Here is a 21,882-nt window from a genome sequence, read left to right on the forward strand (position 1 = left end):
GACTGACTCTCTGCCTCACTCTGGCCGTTCCAAAACTATAGTCGACTCTTCGTATCTCGTATATATTTCATATTGTATTTATTTATTGTGCTAGTCAGTTGCATAACCGCGCACCACAAGTTCATCAGTTTACATAAGATTACTCATTACAATAAAACACGTAGATATTTGCGCATTAATTGTATATGATATTGTATATGACCGTTGCATTTCGCGCAGTATTTGTATATGCTATTTTATCTGACCGTTGCATTTTCATCTATCTATATCTGTTATAAACATGCCCTCTGAAACAAAAAGACGGTGTCAAGCATTGTACTTTCCTTTCCATTGTATTTATTTTGATAGTACGAGCAAACGTACTTGCAACATTTCAAGCTGTTTGTCTTAATCGCGGTAATAATAAATTGCATGCACGAAATGTGTATAAAAGGACATACCGATAATTTCAATACTATTTTTGATTTCAATGTCTTGTTGTCTTGTATGTAGGCCTAACCTATATTTTGTGAAACTTATCTTTTACTTCACTCTATAAATTCATCAGGAACTATTAGAACGATTGACATGAAAAATTACATACATACAAAGCAGACAACCGACATGGCAAGCGTCTAGCCTCTCTAACGTGCCGTGAGGGTGAGATTTTGCGTTACAAAGTCTAGTTGTCTCTAAACAAGTGTACCGAGGGTGTGAGATTTTGCGTTACAAAGTCTAGTCGTCTCCATACAAGTGTAACGTGGGAGTGAGATTTTGCGTTACAAAGTCGAATGCGTTACGTAAAATCACGTGTGGCACCACGCCGTCTGTTCACCTCGATATAATGGAGGCAATAGAATTCCTCATTTGGCTTGTAGAAGTCCTAGACACAACGACAAAAGACTGTAGGCCACTAGCCCCATGCTTCTTAAGTCAAGTATATTGGGACACATACTTTCCGTCTCCGTACAGAATACATTTTGATAAATGCATCACTGCACAACTGAAAATACATTTCTAGTAAAGCTATATAATTTACATAGAGAAACAATGTACGAATAGATTTGGCGGGAGATTAAGAATTAAAATTGTTTCAGATTCCTTGGATGTATTCAACATGCCGGGCTGACAAAAAATCACACGAGAAAAAAGCCGTATCATCAGGCTACCATGGTAAGTTTGATGATTATATATAATCTATAAATATATCAAAGGTCACCATTTCGTTCGACAGTTATAAATGCGTACGCAACGTACGTAATAGGAGTCATCAACATATTTCAAGCCCACTTCAACTAACTCACTTGCATTCCCACTTACAACGTGTTACATTCTATAAGTTGTTGACTTTTGACATCGAACGGCGAAGCTACTCAATTGGTTCCAAAATTCTTCAATTCCAAATAATTTACGTTAGTACGAAAACGCGATTGAAATAAATGAATAATTTTAACACTTAATTAGAAGAGGTTACATAGTGAAAACCATTTTTCTATGGCTAGTTCGTACGCCTATGTTGAGATATGAGGTGGTATTGATGGTACAATTCCGTATGGAAATCTACATTATATTAATTATCAAAGGTTTATTTTAGCACTCTAGACACTTCTTAACGTTTCCATGCTCTATACAAAAGTTCGCTTCGAGCATATTTATTTATTTAAAGAGATAAAATATTTTTACATCTACGGCACATATTTTTATATGGGACAATCTGAAAGAGAATACAGCCAGAACATAAAGAAAGAGGGTCAAATTATATCAAAATCGGACCAAAGTTGATTGAATACTTGACTATAGGAAAACCTTACCTTTTGGTATTCTACATTGTGTGAGCTAGAAACTATTTCAGATAAATGTGCTACAGTCCCCTCGGGTGAAATTTCATCACATTTATTATTGTATCATCAGATGATTCATATTCTCGAGTTATCACTTAGTGATAATTGAGTTATGACCGTATGGATGAATGAATTGCCTTAAAGATATCAGGATTTGGGAATAGGACAAGAAGATATCTATTCTGGTTATTGGGTTATGATATCGTTCAACAAAAATGGGGACCATGTTTCGGACAGCCCCCTTAAAACAATGTAAAGCTAACAGCGTTAAAACATACAAAATGCAATCTTTCACGGAAAAGACTTCTTGATATTGTAAATTCCCTTTTTAGCGAAATTCCCATATAAAGAGATATAGGGAATAAGCTATTGCCATAGATATCATGATAAGATCTAGCCCCGGGACAGATTTCCTTTTCGTTTCGAGGTAAAATTCTACAGGTAAGTTACTTCTCAATGTCATTTGCAAACAAGTTGTAAACAAGTTTTATAATGTTTATTGTTATTTGGGAAGGAAATTAAGGTTTGTATCGAATTCCCCATATAGGAAATAAGCTATGTCCCACGGTAAGAACTAGACCCGGGACCGATTTACATGTTCGTTTTGATGTCCCCAGACGCCAAAAACACCATCCGTTCAAAATAATATACTGATACGTATACATGTATACTGTATACATAACATGGGATAGAATTGCCTCATTGAACAAATAAAGTCAGCCATTTGTTAGTAATTTGACTTTAAAGAATTAAAATGGCCTCAATTTTGAAAAGTTTAATTTGATCAAGGTAACTTTTTTTCTAACACGGGTCTCTTTTATCTTATGATACATACAAAATTTCATAAAGATCGACTTAAAAAATCCTAAGATAAAAATGTATAAGTAAAAAATACAAAATGGCGGATATGCTGGTTGCACACAACACGCATTAGTATGACAACGCTATCGCCTCAAAAATATTGCCGTTGTAAATATGTATCGTGATAGGATGCAGTAGGTATACTTGAAAATATTTTGCATTAAATGTTTATTTATTTGAATAACAATGCTTTCGCCATAAATAAACCTAATTAACTGTTCACTGTTGAATTGTTCATGTTTGTGACAAAAAATCAGGATTTAGAAATAAAATGGTTTGAAAAAAGCTAAGAACTTTATGGGGATAAATTACTTCAGTGATGTAACATCTACTAACCATTTAACTGCACCATCAAACTTGTAGATTTTTCTTGCATTTGTTACGTAATTTATAACAAATTATTTATAAATATTATACATGTACAAAGGCAGTATAAATTGAACACACGTTGCTTTTACTCCGTAGGAACTGATTACAGTATACAGCAATTCCATCAGGATGGTAGAAACTGCAGATGGAAGAGCATGCAGTGAGCGCCCGCGTGGGCAAGATTTGGAAATCAATAAGCCATTGACCTCCATTCGCCTCTCGGCCTCACTATACCGTATAATTGTATACTGATACCACTGTATATTTTGGAAACCTATATAAAACGTCTGTGAGTGGTCATATAATAAATTTATTCCCCAAATGTTTTTGCCCTTTACTGTTGGCTTCTGTAATCAATTCAAGACTAATGTAAACTACATTAAAAGCTAGTAGTGACCTTTTTCTACATTGCACAGCATATTTACCAAAATATTCGCCACGAGGTTTTCTTGAGCTCTGTGAAAAATAACTTCCAAATAATATTGCCGAGAATCTAAATGGACGGCGATACATTTCATCAGATGAACTTTCATTGTGATCATATAATTTGTACCGGTAGTCTATAATATTTGTTTATTCCCATGTAGTTGTATAGATTGGCGGAATTGATATAGTATGTTCTAAAATCTTAAAAATGCCGAATGTGTAATAGCACTTGAAACATAGGAGTTACGGTAACTAGAAAAAGACTACAGTTTATTAATGAAACTGAAGCACCAACGATTTATCTAGAGTTTCCAACATTATGCAATTAGTCAAGAAAACTACTGCACAAATCTTGTCAAAAACGTTTGCCTAGTCTCCGATTTTTTCTGATGACAACAGGCGTAACTGTTCGATATTGATCGTCCTTATGAATATTTTTTTTATATTATGTTAATGTTTGCAGTATGAATGTAGAAACTTTCCAAGGTGTTGGAAGACGTATCTTATAACAGTATGTTTGTACAAAAATCTTAAAAATTTGCCTATTGATTTTGGAAGTAAGTAGCCCTATTTTCATTTTCACGCTAAATAATGTGTGGCCTGTTAAAAAATCAACTAAAGTGGAATTGAGCCAGAAACAAAGAACGATTAAGTTATTTACACATTTTATCGAAATACTTTTAACTTGAAAAAAATCCCGCATAGCTTTTTTTGTCACAAACATTATGCCATACACCGGTACCTGATGTTTAATACAATGTATTTTGTCGATTGCAATGAACAAATTATTGATAATAACCTGCTTCCTGTGGAATACGTAAACTTTTTGACCTGGTCAAAATGTTAAGACAACCTGTTCTAGTAAACTACATATAGCATCTTATGATCTTGGTTACATAAACTATCGCAAAAAACAACAACTAAGGGAGAAAATAGGACTTAAGGCACTCTCTGAGAGGCTCATTCGACTATATTTTACATGAATATAAAATTATCTACGGATTTTCCATAGAGAGGATGTCTACTTCAGAGTCGAAAAGGTAAGGTTAATAAATAATAATTGTGAATTGAACAATGGAGGCCGAAAATAAGGAGAAATAGCCGAAATGACGGTTAAAAACGCGGTTTGAAACAGGTGGCGTGTGGGCAAGTAACGGGAAAGTCAGGATCCTACCAGAACCAGGGCCACCATCTGGCATTGAGGCGGTGTGCGGTGTGGCAGTGGCGACTGGCGCGACGGCTACGGTGACGGCCATGCGGTAGAATCTCTCCATTCTACACACAACATTCTAGACACAAGTCTAGCGTCGCCATCGTACAGTAGCTAGTTACAACTTAACCCCGATAGGTGTTCGTTCACCTTAAAGTACAAAGGTTGCTGGTTCGATCCTAGACTTTGATGCCACATGTCTCTGGGCTATCAATTTATCATGTTTGCTAACAAAGGTTGGCATTGGTGGCAAGGCTAGGGTTTGAATCGTTCCCATAATACATTTTAAATGAAACAATGGTGGTAAACACGCGAAAACATACCTTGACGTATAACATGTAGTCGAGTAAGTTTTAACATAAATGTAAAGAGATGTTTAATAGTCGCGCTCAAACATAAAAATGTCTGTATCGTAGTGTTTGTTACACGACACTGTCGTAAAATATCTATTAAGAAGAAACGTGAAAAACACAAAACCCCTCTTAATCTTCACGTCTTTAGAGGACACGACACACACACACACAAGTGCGGAAACTGTATTGTCGATTCGAAAATACTACTTCTGTAGGACTTGAAGAGGATAGACATTGTAAGATTTCTTATAAAAAGCAAAATCAATTGTATGATGAAACCTGTCACGTGATCCCGGACCATAAACCAATGGCCAGTCTAGCTATACGGAGGGTCAGGAGAAAGGTTCCATCATACAGAGTATAGAATTTGTATTTTAGAATAATGAAATTATTATTGAACATTAAATAAATAACTGAATGTGGCACTTCTCCAATCTTCCAATCCAACCATCTTTGTTTTGTGGTCAATCATCACAGGTCAAAAACTAGGCCTACTACTTAGTTTTTTTTTTAACAGAATAGGCCTAATTAACTATTTTCTTTGTAAAGTCTTGAAGCCTATGTTAAAATGGATTATACATTTTCTTTGAACTTTCTGCTTGGTTTATTAATTAAATTAATACACTGGAGCAATATTTAAAATATTTTGTGGCGAACATTAGTTTCGATCATCTAGGTTTATCTGTGCAAGATAATAATATCTACAACCAGAGGTTTAATTACATCTACAAACAATGCGATAACTTTTCTGTACTTTGATAGCAAGCTAGAACCATATTTGATATGGATATCTACTTTATATGCCCACACCTAGATCGGGTTGTCATTTTAGGCCAAGCGTATCATTCTTAAAGAAGCACAATCAAGTGTTGCTTTTTCCTCAGTATTATCACCATACTTCTTTCACGACAAAAACGACGACAAGATTTTAAATATAAAAAATAAGGATATTCTTCAGTTCACTCTTTTAATTAACTGTTTTATTCAATGCAAAACTGAGTACGTCAACATCTGAGGTTTCATGACCGCGATTCGCGTTCAATGTCACCACTGAGTAATCAATGGCAGATTCTTCTCGGGCTGTCTTGCACCCTTAAAATGTACATTCCCGGATTCGTATCTTACAAAAGAGTAATTAAAAGGAAATTTTTAATTTTGATGTGATATTTATATAAATTTTGGTTTATTCTAGCAAACTTCGTTTCTTTTCGATGCTCTAATCATTTACAAAAGATTCTTTGAGTGGAATTGTAGAATCGCATTATAACTTTGACACCATCCTCAAAGATGGGCACAACTTGAGTCATTGAAATATACCTAACAACTACTATCTATCTGCTTCACTCTCATTGGAAACTTATGTTTACTTATTTCTGTAAACATATATATAAATATTATGAGGGCCATGGCAAGCTAACATTTTATGTTACTTGTATTATTCTTCAATTAATGGAGTTTTATTTTTTTGTACTGGATTTAATTCCAATTTATGCTCAAACAATCACTGCATTTTTCACAGTAGGCCTGTATATACCTAATTATTACGATTCTCTTTATACTTGTCTTAACTTTTCTTTTCACAGGTTTTCCCGATAAAGAATGTTTGAACACATAGTAGTGTTTACATGTTCAGTTTCTTTTAAACGAAGAATAGGCTATTATTATTTAAGTAGACGAAGAAAACGGCCAAATATTTCAAAAATTGCATCCTTCAATTATGCTGAAATTATACCCTTATTGTAATGGGACAGCTCTATCCTAAGATTCAGCAAATGGTTATGGCACTATCAAACATTCTGTAAAGTAATTATTCCACCGACGAAAAGATGACAATGTATTGAAGACATTACATATCATGTATATAAATACCCCCGCAGCAGCAAACCTGTACGCTAACCGAATTTTCATTTTATTTGGTTAGATTTTCACTAGAATGTTCCCATCAAATTGTCTGGTTAGTTGTTTATTTAAATAACATCGTTGAAATATACGTTTGCACCAAATTTCACCAAATTGCATCAAAATCGGACGATTTTTACTCGAGCCACGCTTACGGTAACTTACATAAATACATATATCAATTTGAACGAATAGTGTTATTTTTTACCTCTGGGGACATCGAAACGAAAAATTAAATCGGTCCCGGGTCTACGTCTTGATTAGCGGACCGAAGGAGCAATTTTGAAACTATAAATATTTTAACAGATACAATGCAATTGATTCTGTATTATGTATTCGAAGTAGTTATCTTAAAAACAATTTGTTTTTGTCCTACGTTGATCAACCTATTTGCAACGCAAACTGCATATTTTTCTAAAATCAGTTTAATACAAATTAAATATTTATCACTAAATAGTATGGTACTAAATTTGCATAATTATTATGATTAAAATCATATTAGATTATGTGAGACAAAACTTTCTATCTGCGTGTACAAATTATGGAATGCTGTTCAGTATTTTGTTTTGCGGTTTTAGTTTGTAAAATTAAAATAGCTTTGCAAGAGGCATGACGACTAATGCTTATAACATGCATGATTCTATATACGTAATTTGTCTTGATCCTGGAATTTGGCTTTGTTTAAATTTCAAAATACTTTTTGTATAAGAATTAATTAGGGTTTTATGAAAGTATATTATCGTAGTAGTATATTGTTGGAAATATCTTAAAGTAAATCTATTGTATTGTTTCGTTAGCTTTTTTAACTGTAGTATTGCCGACAAAAAAAGTGTATCTAATGAAAACCTTTACTCCTTAAGTTCCTATAATTAGGCTAATTATATTCCCAACCGATCAGACAAGCACAAATTTGATTAATCAGAAATTACTTAATTAATGGAAGTAATAGATTACCAATAAATACCAACATAATTACTCTATTAATCTATTACTGTATAATGATAAATTCAAATTACGATAACTGGCACATACCCTGGACGGATGTTCTAAAAAAAGTAAATTATAATAGAAATTAAAACTGGTCTTTATTCAAGCAGTGTTACCAGTTAAAAAAATATTCATGACAAAAAAATAAACTTTAGAGTCTATAATCAAATAAGAGAATTATAAATCTTAGTTATTGTCGTTCTTTCTGTACTGAAGCTTGAAATACATTAGAGGTAAGTAACCTGCCTGCTACTGGCCTCGCGTAAACGCGGCTTTAAGACGGTGACACACTATCGATCTTTTCCCCGAACAAGACCCCGAACCGAGCAGGGAGAAGGGAGAAGGGAGGTCGAAGGGAGGATGTTCGATAGTGTGTCACGGGTCCGTACACCGATCAAGACGCCGAACAAGACATCAGGCCGAGCAGGGAGACGAGCGCTCTGGAGGCGGTTTTTTGGCGAAAGATCAAAGAAAAGATCGGTCCGATGTACGGTCCGATGTACGATAGTGTGTCACGGTACATTTTTGCCCCGTACATCGTCGCGAGCGCCGCACCGAGCGGCCGCCTGCGCTAGCATTGATAGTTCCGCGCTCTCACTCGCACACACTCTCTATCTCTCTCCAAACTTCCTTTTGCCGCGCTCGGTAGAATTCGTCTGGTCTTGGTCATGTTCGGGGAAATGTTCGGAGTAAAATTTTGCTGATATTTATCTCCCTTCTCCCTTCTCCCTGCTCGGTTCGGGGTCTTGATCGGGGAAAAGATCGATAGTGTGTCACCGCCTTTAGGCTGAGTATTGATCTTTTCAGGGGTTGATTCTTAAAATGTTGTTTGGACAGTAAAAACAGGTGAATCTTTCTCATTTGTATTAGAACAATAACACAATATGCCTTATTGTTAATTCAGGAACAAACCATGAATTTTATTACTGGGAAAGGTGAACGTACTACCTCTACCTGTTGTAAATTGTAGTCGTACGCATCTGGTACAAACTACTCGACCTATTGTTTAGTCCAAAACATAAACAGTCAATACTTAAAAATATAATGGAAATATGAGTGAACAGTGTAGACTGAGTAAGAATGTCCTGAAAATTTACCGCTTTACGTTTGGTTATAAAATTTTCTTTAGAATTAAGAAGTAACTTTTGAATCCGTTGAGTATTTTTTTTCATTGTATTCATTACAATAATTCTTCATACGTACGTTTCTGCTCACTGTTATTTTATTATTTCCAACATTTTACATAATTTTGTTATTGATCCATCAATTATTTTTGTCTGTAAATAATATTCTATTTTGTTAATATACAGTTCCATTTTGGTTACATTTAGAAAAGAAGCACCAATTAAAGTATATTTAAATACTGTATTTGTACTTATTTTGTAATGTAGGATCAATATTTAAGTTAAAATAACTCGAGGCTAATTAAGATTGTTTAAAAAATGTCCTTATATTTTTGTACTTTTTCACAATTTCAAAGTAACTTTGTTTATATTTGAATGCATCATATTTTCTTAATTGTAAAATAATAATTTTTCTTGTGTTATATTTATGTTTACTGTAACTTTTTTTATTGTTTACATTTACCTTGTTTACTTGTCGTCCAATTAGTTTTTGTTGTAGATAATATTGTATTTTGTAAATAAAATGATATGGGCAGTTCAATTTATGTTGGAAGTTAAAAATAAATATGCATTAAAATAGTCTTGAATACTGTGTTTCATATTATTTTGATTAGGGTACTAGTCTAGTTTAAAGGCATGAAACTACAACGAATGCATCACCTTATCTTAAAGTTCTTACAATCTTTGTCATAAAATGGAATGATATCGATATATTTCAAATTTACCACAACAATTTCTACGAATTACATTCAAGTTAAATACGTGTACACGAAAAATATTTGAAATGTATCCATGCATTCTTACAACTGAAATATGCCACTAAACTTGATTAACTAATTGAATTAGTTAACAATTAACACTTTATTGTCTTATCATTCGTCACTATAGTAGAGTCGATAGCATATGATATTTCTAGTTCCTTTCTAGTTGTCACTAGTTCCTATATAGGGTGTTTTTTTTTAAACTTGCATCTTTATTTATGTAAAAACCGCAATAGATAGAAATATGCAGTTTGCGGGAATCATCTATTGACGTAGGGGGACCAATTGTTTTGAATTCAACGTTACATTCACATTCCCCCCCTTTCCCCCCTGCCCCCAACTTAATTTTTTTAAATAGCAAGGTGCCCCTTGTGACATATCAAATAAAAGAGCATGAGAAAAGAAAATGTTTGATGAAAAAAAATTGAAAATCGGTTCATAAATTTGTGAGATATTCCCCCCCTCACCCCCCCGGAACTTAATTGTTTTTTAATAGCAAAGTACCCCTTGTGACATATCAAATGAAAGAGCATGAAAAAAGAAAAATTTTGGTGAAATTTATTTTTCATTTGATATGTCACAAGGGCGGGTACCTTGCTATTAAAAAACAAGTTATGGGTAGGGAAAAGGGGGGTGATTATCTCACAAATTCATAAGCCGATTTTAATTTTTTTTTCACCAAAAATTTTCTTTTTTCATGCTCTTTTATTTGATATGTCACAAGGGGTACTTTGCTATTAAAAAAAATTAAGTTCCGGGGGGGTGAGGGGGGGAATATCTCACAAATTTATGAACCGATTTTCAATTTTTTTTTCATAAAAAATTTTCTTTTTTTATGCTCTTTTATTTGATATGTCACAAGGGGTACCTGGCTATTTAAAAAAAATTAAGTTGGGGGCAGGGGGGAAGGGGGGGAATGTGAATGTAACGTTGAATTCAAAACAATTGGTCCCCCTACGTCAATAGATGATTCCCGCAAACTGCATATTTCTATCTATTGCGGTTTTTACATAAATAAAGATGCAAGTTTTTAAAAAAACACCCTGTATACTATGTTTAGGTATCTTGGCGAATATACGAAAAAATCGTACAGGGAAAAAAGCGTACACCTCGAATCTCACGAAATAAGCGCACATGATCAAGTTTTGACAGATAAAGAGGGTATGCTATGACGTCAAGACATAGAAGGCGAAAAATGCGTACAACTTTTAGGATAAAGTTCTACATATTTTTAAAACCATTGAACAATATGAGTGTCTAAACTAAATATAAATGTCTCTAAGTTTCTCGGTGCAGGATATCCTTTAAAAATTTATTTATTTAGCCTGATTTCCATTACACTTTTCCTAGGCTGTGGACTGCCAAGATGATAGGGGGTAGCGGATTTTTATCCCCCTGGAATTTTACCCCCTGGGCAAACGTGACGTCACAAACCAGGGGGTAAAATTCCGGCCGCGAACTTTTGAGTTTCGCGACATCAGCTCGATGAATTAAACGCGGAATTAAACATATATTTTCACGGTTGTGAGTTTAATAAGAACACATCAAATTATAAAAACCTAGAATGTACGGCCCGGATTTTTACCCCCGGAATTTTACCCCCCGGATTTTTACCCCCGGAATTTTACCCCCGGAATTTTACCCCCCGGAATTTTACCCCCCCCCGGAATTTCACCTCCGGAATTTTACCCCCTGGCCAGATATATAAATTAGTGAGAATGATTAATTATCGTCATTCAGTTTTAATTTAATGGTAAACATTTTATTCTTAAGTAGCCTATCTTAATTTATATGTAACATTAACTAATCGAACAGGGTTTTAATATTAATTTTGATATTCGAGTGTCAGGGTTCGATCTTTGAAGCCAACTGTTGGTTAGTATGATCAAAATAAAACAGCGAATTCTGTTTACTTAGTTGAGATTACAAAATAAATAAATAAAGATGGGCTACTAAATAATGAAATGTTTAAAATTAATTAAAAACAGAAATAAGAAAATCAATCATTCAATTTCTAAAATCAGCCAGGGGGTAAAATTCCGGGGGGTAAAATTCCGGGGGTAAAATTCCGGGGGGGTAAAAATCCGGCCCGTACATCTTCAGTTGCCTAAACGCTAGTTAAATGGACAGGGGGTAAAATTCCGGTTTTTATCGCTAATCTAATTAATCACGCTCTGACTATTTTCATTAGACTTCCAAATCCGCGTGGGTAAAATTCCGGCCGCGAACAAACTTTTGGCCTCTCAGGTTACTACGTCATAGTGACGTCAGCTTTGCCCAGGGGGTAAAATTCCAGGGGGATAAAATTCCGGCGACCCGATGATAGAGGTATGTTGCACTATCATTTAGGCATGTTTAAAATCAGTGTGAAGGTTTTTTTTACTTTTCAAGTTATTTTAAATAATACCCTAGGCCTATATTGCCAATTGACCATATTTGATTTATTTGGTCTAATCTAATTAATTTCTAGACATAGGCAAGAGTCCTCAAACAACACATAGGGATCTCCAGTTTCTTGATATTTTTGTATGGTTTTTATTCTTTGCCCGGCCTCACGTCCTTTATTTCCTTCCATACTTAGCTCCAGTCTCAGTGCATACGAGTAGATTTTTTGGGAAGTTATGATTCCTATTTTACTAGTCAAGATTCCAAATAGTTTAGGGGTGGATGGCTGGGTGGTCATTTGTACGCATTTTCGCTGTACGTTTTTCCGTGCTACCATCTTGGCATAGAATTAAGGTATACAATTGTTACCTATTTGCGTATTTAATCAACAGTGCAATACTGTAACGTGATGTTTGACCACGAAGTTTTAGTACTCCTACCGTTTATATCGTTGCTCCTACCAAACAGTCCTACAATACAGATCCTCGGGATTATCAGTAGTTCTAGAATATTTTTGATTAGATAAGGTACAACAACCAAAGTCAAATAACGGAAAATTCATGCATATCAATTTATTTTATCGGTCTAACTCCAGATAAGCTATCGCTTTCGATATTGTTTTATATTGTTCACGAATCCGCATTCCTGGACGTTAGGAATAGACCTACAAATCACGATTGAATCATTATTACGAAATCCCATGCTAGCAAACATGTTTTAGGCAAGATTTCGCGAAAACCTCCGATTAAACAAATTTGTAATTTACAGTTAAGACAAGACCAGATTATTCACTCCTTTACCCTTAAAGTGCCATATAACTAAATATTGGTCCTCATTCGGCTATTTGGATGGTTAATTAAAGGAAGTAAAAAGGCATTAAATCCTGTACTTCCTACTTCCATGAACTATCAATCCACATGGACATCGCGACAATCTCAATTTTTGTAAATTATTGTATAAAATACTTAAAACTGCCACTTACATTTTTATCTATTGAAGACGCTCAATGCGTAAAACACCTTGAATGTTTTTATCGTATTCTTTACAAAGTAAGTAACTTGTAGAGTATTTTAAAACTTATCATGGGCCTATTACATTCTTATTTTTCCACCACAACCGAACCAATGGAATTAATTCTTGGGATGATTACTAATTTCTAAAACAAGATTTATAATAACTGCAAAACATTATTAGAAAAATAATGTCTATAATGATTTCTGCTAGGTTAAGCTTATTGATTGAAAGTGAATTCACAAATCAAAATAAACCATAAACGAGTTTTTGTTAGACGAAATTTTATCAAGTTGTCCCTTACATTGGTGATATTGTTTGAATGTTGTAATAAAACGTGTACAATATATTCTTTTAAAGATACAATAAAAATAATGGTACCATTCCATGTTTAACGTAATATATGGTACCATTTAAAACATAAATATGTCTATACCTAATATGGTTTTATCTATATACGTATATCCTAAGTAAGTAAGCATTACGAACCTGATCATTTAAATTGATTTCGTCCAGTGCATAGTGACGTTTATTTTCAATAATCTGGTTTGTTTGGAGTTTTGTTGGACACATATATTGGTTGCTGGAAACGTAAGTAAATCAGTTCTGAAATATACAAGTTCTATAATGCCAATGGATGTTACTTGTATATCGGATGCAGTTATAATAAAAAAAATTAACTCCTTACTAATTAGTTTTCTTTAGGGGTCTATGCATTTGAATTCTCGCGAGGTTTTGAAGTTTGCCTACTTAGACGTTCTACTGTATAACCCTTGTATAACTTACCTGTGCAAAGCTGTAGTTCGTTGTGCATAAGCCATTTGGGCTTGAGACGGCATTCCGGAGTGTTCCAAATGAACGACGGACTGTTGCACCGTCTCCATAGAGCAGGCCTAGCCTAGAGCTGCACTAGCCTACCATCGCAGCACCCGCGGCCGCGGGCATTGCCCGTCCCTCCTCACACATATTACTATTAATCGAATATATCACTGATATTTAGCGAACATCATATTCTGAACATAAATTAAACTGTGTCCTTATGCCACAATGGCAATTAGTTACTTTAACGTTATCATATTTAGTCCTTGGGCAAATAATCATGCCGGTGCATCTTGGATCTTTGGTTCCATTATACTACAAATGAACCTCCGCGGCAGTGATCGAACAGTTTCTTTTAAATGGGATCCACATCTGGAAAGGAAAATTACGTCATCAATCAACATTTCGTAGCCTTACATTTTTGACTGGCAATATGAATTGAACTTTAGCCTACAGGAAATTTTAACTCCTTCAGAAGGGGCTTTGACCTTATTCTATTGAAATAACTGACTCAAGGTGCAATACTATACCCAACGCAGCTAAATTAGCCTCCAAATTACACAGAAACTGGCGTAGGCCTGAATACGGTTTAAGTTATTTTGTTGTGCTAAAATGTAGTTTGGGAGACATTTGCTTGTAAATTATTAGTAGACACAACTCTAAGTCACTATAAGCATTTAAATGGTCTAGTTTACGAATCCAAAGAAAATATTTTGTTAAAGAATGCTCTTCACTTACATAAAATATAATACATTCTTTAAATCCAAGTTTTGATTAGTTCTAAGAAAAATCACATTGTTCCGTGTGACTCAATTAGAATCTTATATCCCTATGAACATATTTTATTCTCCTTTATGTTTTGAAATTTAGCTAACTGGACCTATATTAATAGCTTAGTCCTAACCGATTGAACGTCTGGTTTTTATTTCAGTACATCACGCACAATAATTAAAACCACCACGATTTTGTTAAACTTGGCTATATAATTAAGATAAAATTAGAGAATTTATATACCTAGCCTGTTCAATACAGTATTATGATGTAATTTAGCGAAGAGTAAGGACCCAATCGATAGGTCTAGTAATTTGTATAGGCCTAGCAGCCTAAGTTAGGCTAGGTATTTAAAACCAATGATTGAAATCAGATCAATCAGAGGCAAATTATTTGCCTTGTAATATGGAGGCTAATTTTCCTAGGGCTATTTTATAGCCTCATAAAAAAGAAAAAAACACGGTATTACGCACTTGGGCCGTTATAGGGTGCCCACTTTAGTCGTTTTAGGAGATATATTAATATGTCATCCAGCTAAGTATAAGATTCATAAGGCCTTCAGCAAAGTATACAAATTTTACAAAGTTTACACTAAGCATGAACTTTCATACTAGGCCTACGCATTATACGAATAAGGCCTACTTTTGTAGGTACACGTTTGTTATCCAGCAAAGATTTGTAAAGATTATGTTTTAAATTAACTTTATTATTGTAAGTTAAATGCAATTGTATATATTATTTTAACCAATCAATGTAAATATGTCTATACTTGGTTGGTTCAATAAACGAGTTAGGCCCTATTGAGTAAGCATAAAATCCTAGGCCTGGGTGCACGCTAGTAGCCTATAATATCTTTCCTGTATACAAAACTAGCCCTACTATTATAATTAGTTTTAGTTGCATATTAGTTAATGATAAGTTTTATAAAGGCTTATTTATTTTTAGAATTTTATTTACATGACTAACAGTCAAATTTAGGTCGTTGCACAATCACTTCACCACTTTCACACTGCACTTGAATCTTCACCACAAATATGTATATATTTTTTAAATTCCTTTATGAGCTAAAAATACACGTTGACTAAAAAAATGTTCCACTTTATAAGCTTGTTGACAATCGAGTCTATAAAACGGCCACTCCTTTGAATACGAAAGCTATTTTTAACGAAAATAAAATCTGGCGATGATAAAATTTCACTTCACTCGATTTAAAAAACGTACACTGAAAAGATTTTAAATTTCACGAATTTAGTCTTCTCCACTTCCACTTGCTCGCTAGCCACCAGAATAGGCCAACAGCTTGGGCGAGTCGATATAGCAAAGTGGAGGGGGGTGAGGTTGGAGGAGTGACATAGGAAAAAAGGAGGGGAAATAGCAGCCCTTTCTACTCCAGCTTCATGTTTCAAGGGTGGGTAGTGGGGGGGGGGCTTTAATACCGTTGGGCGAACCCCAAAGAAAAATATCTTGTTGAAAAAAGTAAAATAAAATAGGCTGGCAAAGCGACGTGGATGTACAGCTTTGAATAAAATTATATGACATCCCCGTTATTATATACATTATTTCATAAATATATTTTACTTTGGTTTCTTAAATAAATATCCTACACGATGAACGTCATTAGTAGATTGCTGAGCATAAACAAGCATCCCTCAAGTATTTCACATTCTGTATATACCATTCTGTAGTTCCATCTGCAACATTTTATGAAAACTTTTCCTCGACAGCAAATAATTATGCACATTGACACGGTCTGAAAAGTAAAATACGACAGTGTGTGTGTGTTTGTTAGTTATGGCATTCTCCTCATAGGAGTAGGAGTAAATAATATAGTCCCTGAAGCAGCCAGCGCGTCCTGGTAGAAATGAGCGGTACTATAGCGCAAAGCAGAACTCCGCTCCGTTGTAGGGTCAGTTCAAACCTCCAAACATAAACTGGCCTAGACTAGACTGAGACATGATATTTAAATATATATATATATATATATTAAATATATAAGAAAGAACTATTTCACTGTAATGATGAATCACAGACATGGGATTTATATTGTGGTTTTATCTAACATTTTTATTGGGATACATTTTCCTTGTTGAATATCACACACGTCTGGGCACGGGCTTCGGCATTGGCCGCCCTTCATCAGTCCTCAAACATACTTCTGTTACACAGTTCCGAAAGTTTGTAAAATGCCAAACACCTCCGAAGGCATTCATAATTTACATTTACATTGTAGGTCTGGCTAAAATACAACACTGATATTCAGGGATTGGAGTTTATATTATTTTTCACATGGGACGTGTGGCGCCAACGGATGGTGCGATGGTAGACTTGTGCTTCCAAACCTCCAAATTCAACTAAGTGCTTAAAAATCAACAAACAGCTACCCAAGCCCAAAGGTTACTGGGAGTGAAGGGTCAAGAAATTACCCTAAAGAAAATCATTAGTAAAGAATTTTTTCAGTAATCATTGTTTACCTGCAACCTATGAACAAGTAACATAATTTGGAAATAGACATTAGATCTAGAATAAATTGCATTAACACTTGTATATTTAAGAACTGTTAAATTAAGCAACCAGCAACCAATGTTGTTTCTAAATAAACCCAATCGGTGAAAATAACCGGCACCGCAAATTGAACTTAAAATCAATGATTTGGTTAATAATAATTACCGTATATAGAACAAGGTTACAGATAAAAAAAAACACTGTATAGGTAATTACTTATTTAATGTACATGTAATTGTTTAAAATACTCCGTATAACTTGCTTTAGTAGTCTAAAGTAGCCTACCTACATGAGGTTCATTAAACCTCATTCTAAACAAAGGCAACAATAACACAAACAACAAACAACAATAACAATAAACAATAATCGTTGCCAGGATATAAGACACAAGGGAACACAAAAAATGAGAAAGAAGCTCCCGATTCACGATGGCCGTGGCAAAGGTTCTCTCTCGCTCTCGGTTGTCGTAGTTCCGAATCCAATCACCACGAGCGCTGTTGACTCCAGTCGCAGTGTTTCCATATACGCGGGATTATTATCCCGAAAACGGGAGTTTTAGACAATGAGCGGGATTAAAACGGGATGCAACGGGGTTGTGGGATAAACGGGGATTGTTTTGGCTCTGACATATGTTTATTTAATTTAAGAGGAAAACTAACCCCACTTGATAAAAATACTGTAGAAAAATATAATAGCAATGTTTAAAAAACTTTATATAGCAAAGCAATAGCAGTATAGCAAGCATAGCACCAAAGCTCTTTTGACTCGTGATTCCCAGCAGCGAATTTTGGAAATTGAACTTGTCTCGTCTGCCGAAACAAAGGATTTATTTTGTTTTTGTGAATATTTTTATGACATTGTACCTACATGTGGTTCATTACACCCGATTTTAAACATAGGTAACAATAAAAATTGCCAGGATATAAGACACTATGGAACACATTGAACACAAAAAATTAGAAAGAAGTACACAAAGTCGAGAATTCAATAAATCGATAGCGCGACTACTCGAGTCAGTAGTCAGTACTCGAGTACTAGACTCGATTGTCGTTGTGATTGTGTTCTTACCTATTTATAGCTTTATATAGCAATAACAGTAACAGTAATAGTACTGTATGAGCATGGCTCCAAAGCTCTGTTGACTCGCGCTTCGCATCAGCGAATTCTGGATCTTGTCTCGAGTCTACCGATACAAAGGATTTATTTTGTTTTCGTGACATTTTTTGTAACGACAAACAACCTTACATAATTATAACAAAGGTTTTATTAAATGCTAAAAATAAAAAAAACTATGTGGTTAGGTCGTTACTGGGTGCAGTACTGCAGTAACGAAGATCCATTTTTATGAAATGTGTTTAACAATACAACCCAGTACCATTGTCCTACAGCAATAAATATATTATTATTTTTCAATATCCAAGTGACTAGCGTTATTTAAATGTAATTCACATTTTTTATAGATAAGGTAATATTTTGTAGATTTTAAATTGCAGTATCACATTTACAGACCATTGGACAATTAATTGTAGCCCTAACTTGGTGGTTATGAAATATACAAAGTTGCGAAATTTGATCAAAATGTCTACCTGAAAAAAGCTAAAACAGTTGATTTGTTATCCATAATAATAATATGGGAATTTTGAATTTCCCCATATTTGTAATAACATCACTGTACTATAAAACTGTGGTGCGGACAAGCCGATGGGTCTGCCTGAACCTCATTCGGTGGGTTTTCTCGCCCAGGCAAGGATGGGAATATTCTGCTTTTAGGATATTCGATACAAGGACAATAACCTGAAAGAAATGTGCCAAGAGCATACATGTAGTTAGCAGTTGTTTTGTAAAAACATTGTATATATATAATATATAATATTTAATATATATAATATATATTTATGTGTGTGTGTAATAAGTATGACTGTGATTAGGGCTACTACTATATAAATAATTGAAAACATTATAAAAACATTAGTACCCTTTTAAATTAATTTTTAATTAATAAACGACATGTTTCAACACTTAGGTCATAGTCATGTTTACATTTACAAATACAATAACAAAAATAATGAAAGGAATAAATAGTCATATGTTAAGTTAACTTAGAATTTAGAGGATCTTGATTTAATCTTTGCTTAATTTTGCGTATATTATATAATATTTCAGTTTTATTGCAACTGTAGGATTTTTTCAATTATCGGATTTGTTTTATTTATGTTCATGGTATTCAATAAATTTTGAGGGTATTTTTTGTAATTTGTGTATATATAAAAATCTTCTTTGACATTTAATTTTGTTTTATTTCTTTCATATTCTAGAATTTCTAAATTTTCATTTATATTTTTGTACTCATGTCGAGTTTTGATTAGGTGCTCTGCAAATTTTTAATTTCATTGTAGTTTTGTTACCTGATTTTAACGCTTGTATAAGTTCCTAGACCCTTTTCTTAAAGCTACGACTTGTTTGGCCAATGTAGGATTTGTTGCAGTCTGAACATTTAATTTGATAAATGCCTGATTTGTTTATATCTTTAACTTGGTTGTTATGTGCTTCATTAGAAATTTAGTTTTTTATCTAATTTTGCGTATATTATATAATATTTCAGTTTTATTGCAACTGTAGGATTTTTTCAATTATCGGATTTGTTTTATTTATGTTCATGGTATTCAATAAATTTTGAGGGTATTTTTTGTAATTTGTGTATACAGTGTGTAAATTAAGTATGGAAACAAATCTGTATTTTTAAAACCGAAATAGATAGAAATATTCTATTTGTGGCAATAATAGTTAACAAAGATTCCGCAATTTTTCACATGAAAAATATTTTTTACCCCCCTAACAGGGTAGGTGGTAGGGGGTGACTTATTTTTTTCAAATAGCAACCCCTATTGAGTGACCCCTCATTTTGAAGAGTTTGTCAAAAGAAACACAATGACGCAAATCCGAGGTGAATATCTCACTCCTAGCCCAAATGGCGGATATTCCAAAATTTGATTTATTGTACGTGAAAAGCACCAATTTCACAAATAATGGAAAGAAATCTGTATTTTTAAAACCGAAATAGATAGAAATATTCTGTTTGTGGAATTGATTGTTGACATAGGTTCCGCAATTTTTTTAATCAACAATATTTTTCAACCCCTTTAACAGGGTAGGGGGTGGGAGTGACTTATTTTTTTCAACAACAACCCCTATTGAGTGACCCCTCATTTTGAAGGGTTTGTTAAAAGAAAAAGAATGACGCAAACCCGAGGTAGATATTTCATCCCTAGCCTAAATGGTGGGTAATGAAAAATTTAATTTTTGTAAAAAAAAGCCCATTTTGGAATATCCGTCATGTTAGCTAGGAGTGAGATATTCACCTCGGATTTGCGTCATTGTGTTTCTTTTGACAAACCCTTCAAAATGAGGGGTCACTCAATAGGGGTTGCTATTTGAAAAAAATAAGTCACCCCCTACCACCTACCCTGTTAGGGGGGTAAAAAAATATTTTTCATGTGAAAAATTGCGGAATCTTTGTTAACTATTATTGCCACAAATAGAATATTTCTATCTATTTCGGTTTTAAAAATACAGATTTGTTTCCATACTTAATTTACACACTAAATATAAAAATCTTCTTTGACATTTAATTTTGTTTTATTTCTTTCATATTCTAGAATTTCTAAATTTTCATTTATATTTTTGTACTCATGTCGAGTTTTGATTAGGTGCTCTGCAAATTTTTAATTTCATTGTAGTTTTGTTACCTGATTTTAACGCTTGTATGTGTTCCTGGAACCTTTTCTTAAAGCTACGACTTGTTTGGCCAATGTAGGATTTGTTGCAGTCTGAACATTTAATTTGATAAATGCCTGATTTGTTTATATCTTTAACTTGGTTGTTATGTGCTTCATTAGAAATTTAGTTTTTTATCATCTGAAAGGCATTATTTTTTGTTCTGTAACTTATTTTCAAATTATAATTTTGGAAGGGTTTTCTTGTTGCTTTGTTTATGGTTGTACTATGGGGTATGCAAATATATTCCTTTCTATTTTTATGACTACGACCTAAGTGTCGAAACATGTCGTTTATTAATTAAAAATGAATTTAAAAGGGTACTAATGTTTTTATAATGTTTTCAATTATATATATATATATATATATATTTATATTTATATTTAATGTTACATTACAATACAATCTTATTCCTTCTATTGTTATATATCTACTTATACCTACTCTTATATATTTTTATATATATTATATATGTTTTTAAATCTTATATATGTATATAATTCAGTTTTTAAAATCTTTGTACAACTGGACCGATTAAATTAATTAATGGGTCTTGGAAAGCTTAATTCGCGTAGATTTGCAAATAATTATGAAAGTTTGTTTTTGTTATGATTTTTGTAGAACGTAAAAAACATGTTTTCCAAGAGAAATACATTGAAAACGGCGTTTTTTACACTTTTTATTTGGATGTGACTTTTAGCGGCATTTGTTAATATTTCCAAGAATTTTATTCTCCATCAAAATATTAGGTACACTCCACTTTTGTCTATTTCCTCGCCTTATAAAAGTTATTTACAAAAAAGCTAAGCA

General features: G+C 33.6%; 1 protein-coding gene across 8 annotated transcripts in view; it reads right to left on the reverse strand.

The window, feature by feature from the left end:
* Positions 1 to 16,083, reverse strand: part of LOC128999132 (uncharacterized) — a 163,669-nt gene extending 147,586 nt beyond the window's left edge. For 7 of the 8 annotated variants that reach the window (XM_054425503.1, XM_054425502.1, XM_054425506.1 and 4 more), the window contains exons 1-2: positions 15,754 to 16,083; positions 13,993 to 14,397 (exon numbers count right to left, since the gene is read on the reverse strand). In XM_054425503.1, coding sequence (XP_054281478.1) covers positions 13,993 to 14,090 — 98 coding nt within the window. In that variant the 5' untranslated portion in view covers positions 14,091 to 14,397; positions 15,754 to 16,083. The remainder of the gene's footprint in view (positions 1 to 13,992; positions 14,398 to 15,753) is intronic. The other variant, XM_054425499.1, reaches the window with a different exon arrangement.
* Between the last annotated feature and the right edge of the window lie 5,799 nt (positions 16,084 to 21,882).

The sequence above is a fragment of the Macrosteles quadrilineatus genome, unplaced genomic scaffold (assembly GCF_028750875.1).
Source record: "Macrosteles quadrilineatus isolate MER2022 unplaced genomic scaffold, UCM_ALF_1.0 Scaffold_7__1_contigs__length_78375512, whole genome shotgun sequence".
In the NCBI taxonomy this organism is placed as follows: domain Eukaryota; kingdom Metazoa; phylum Arthropoda; class Insecta; order Hemiptera; family Cicadellidae; genus Macrosteles; species Macrosteles quadrilineatus.